Below are 1,141 nucleotides of genomic sequence, written 5' to 3' on the forward strand. Positions count from 1 at the left end.
AAAAAAAAAAAAAAATAAATAAAATAAAATAAAATATATTTATTGAAATATAAAGAGTCAATGTAAGGAAAAATAGAGGTCACCTTACTTGGCCACAGGTAGATTGCTCATAGGTCCATGGCTGCTGCTGCAGTCACGAGCAGGACACGGGGAGTCCAGCCTCTATGGGTACCTGTGGGCAGGCTCACCTTCGCAGGGCAAGCCAGGGGCCATCCCTGCTGTGCGAAACCTGGAGGTCTTCCAGGAAGCTGGCTGCTCCAGAGCTAGCTGTGCAGCCTTTACCCGACAGGCTGGTGCCCAGAGCCACTCCATAGGAGCAGCCTCAGGTCTCACCCACACGAGGGGCTTTCTTGAGGCAGGAGGCAAGCAAGGTGAAGGGAGAGTTCCAGGTCCCACAGTAGCAGTGAGCAGGGTCCAACCATCAGGCCTCAGAGTTTGTCATGCCACCTGCAAGATGGGCTCCTGTCCCCACTGTGTCCTCGCTTCCTCCTCTTGCAGCAGGGGGAGTCCGAGTCAGAGTCATGGTGGCAGTGCCTGGGCCTCTCGGGAGACATGGAAGAGGTGGTGGCCTCGGCTGGTCGCCTGTCTCTGTCTTTCTTCTTCTCTTTTTTGTGTTTCTTCTTTTTCTTTTTCTTCTCCTTCTTCCTTTTCCTGTGGCTCTCAGAGCTGCTTTCAGTCTGATCCGCCACCCGTGGCTTCCTCCTGGCCGAGGCTGCTGAAGTCCCAGACCCGCCGCTCTCCACGCGGTGGTGTGTGAACACAGATAGCCCCAGTTTGGCGGCCTCCTTGTCCTCCCGCGACAGCGCCACGCGGCCCGCGGAGCCACTAGTGCTCCCCAGCCCCAGCAGCTGGTCCACGCCCTTCTTCTGGGGGTCGCCTCCTTCCCGCTTGCAGTCCTCCGCAAAGTCCTCCTTGCTCAGGCCCGTGGTCTGCTTCTTCACGTTTTTGTAGCCACCAGGTAGTTCTCCCGCTGCTTGTCACGTCCTCCCAGTTGAACTGATCCTGACCGCCGCGCACGCCTCCGCGACTGGAGCCGAACATGGTGCTGGGGCGACGGTCGCCTGCGGTCTGCGACCTGCGACCCCGGACCGGCTACCCCCTACCCAGAAACATCTGTTTTCTTTTTTTTTTTTTTTTTTTT

At 56.7% G+C, this 1,141-nt stretch overlaps 1 protein-coding gene across 1 annotated transcript; it reads right to left on the bottom strand.

Moving 5' to 3' along the window:
• Positions 1 to 29: 29 nt before the first annotated feature.
• On the bottom strand, positions 30 to 1,041 carry LOC108299032 (multiple myeloma tumor-associated protein 2-like). Its single transcript, XM_037735945.1, is given in 3 exon segments — positions 30 to 955; positions 958 to 981; positions 984 to 1,041. Coding segments are annotated over 3 exon segments (609 nt in total). The 3' UTR covers positions 30 to 428.
• Positions 1,042 to 1,141: the final 100 nt, after the last annotated feature.

This window comes from Cebus imitator, unplaced genomic scaffold (assembly GCF_001604975.1).
Source record: "Cebus imitator isolate Cc_AM_T3 unplaced genomic scaffold, Cebus_imitator-1.0 Scaffold1482, whole genome shotgun sequence".
Taxonomy (NCBI): domain Eukaryota; kingdom Metazoa; phylum Chordata; class Mammalia; order Primates; family Cebidae; genus Cebus; species Cebus imitator.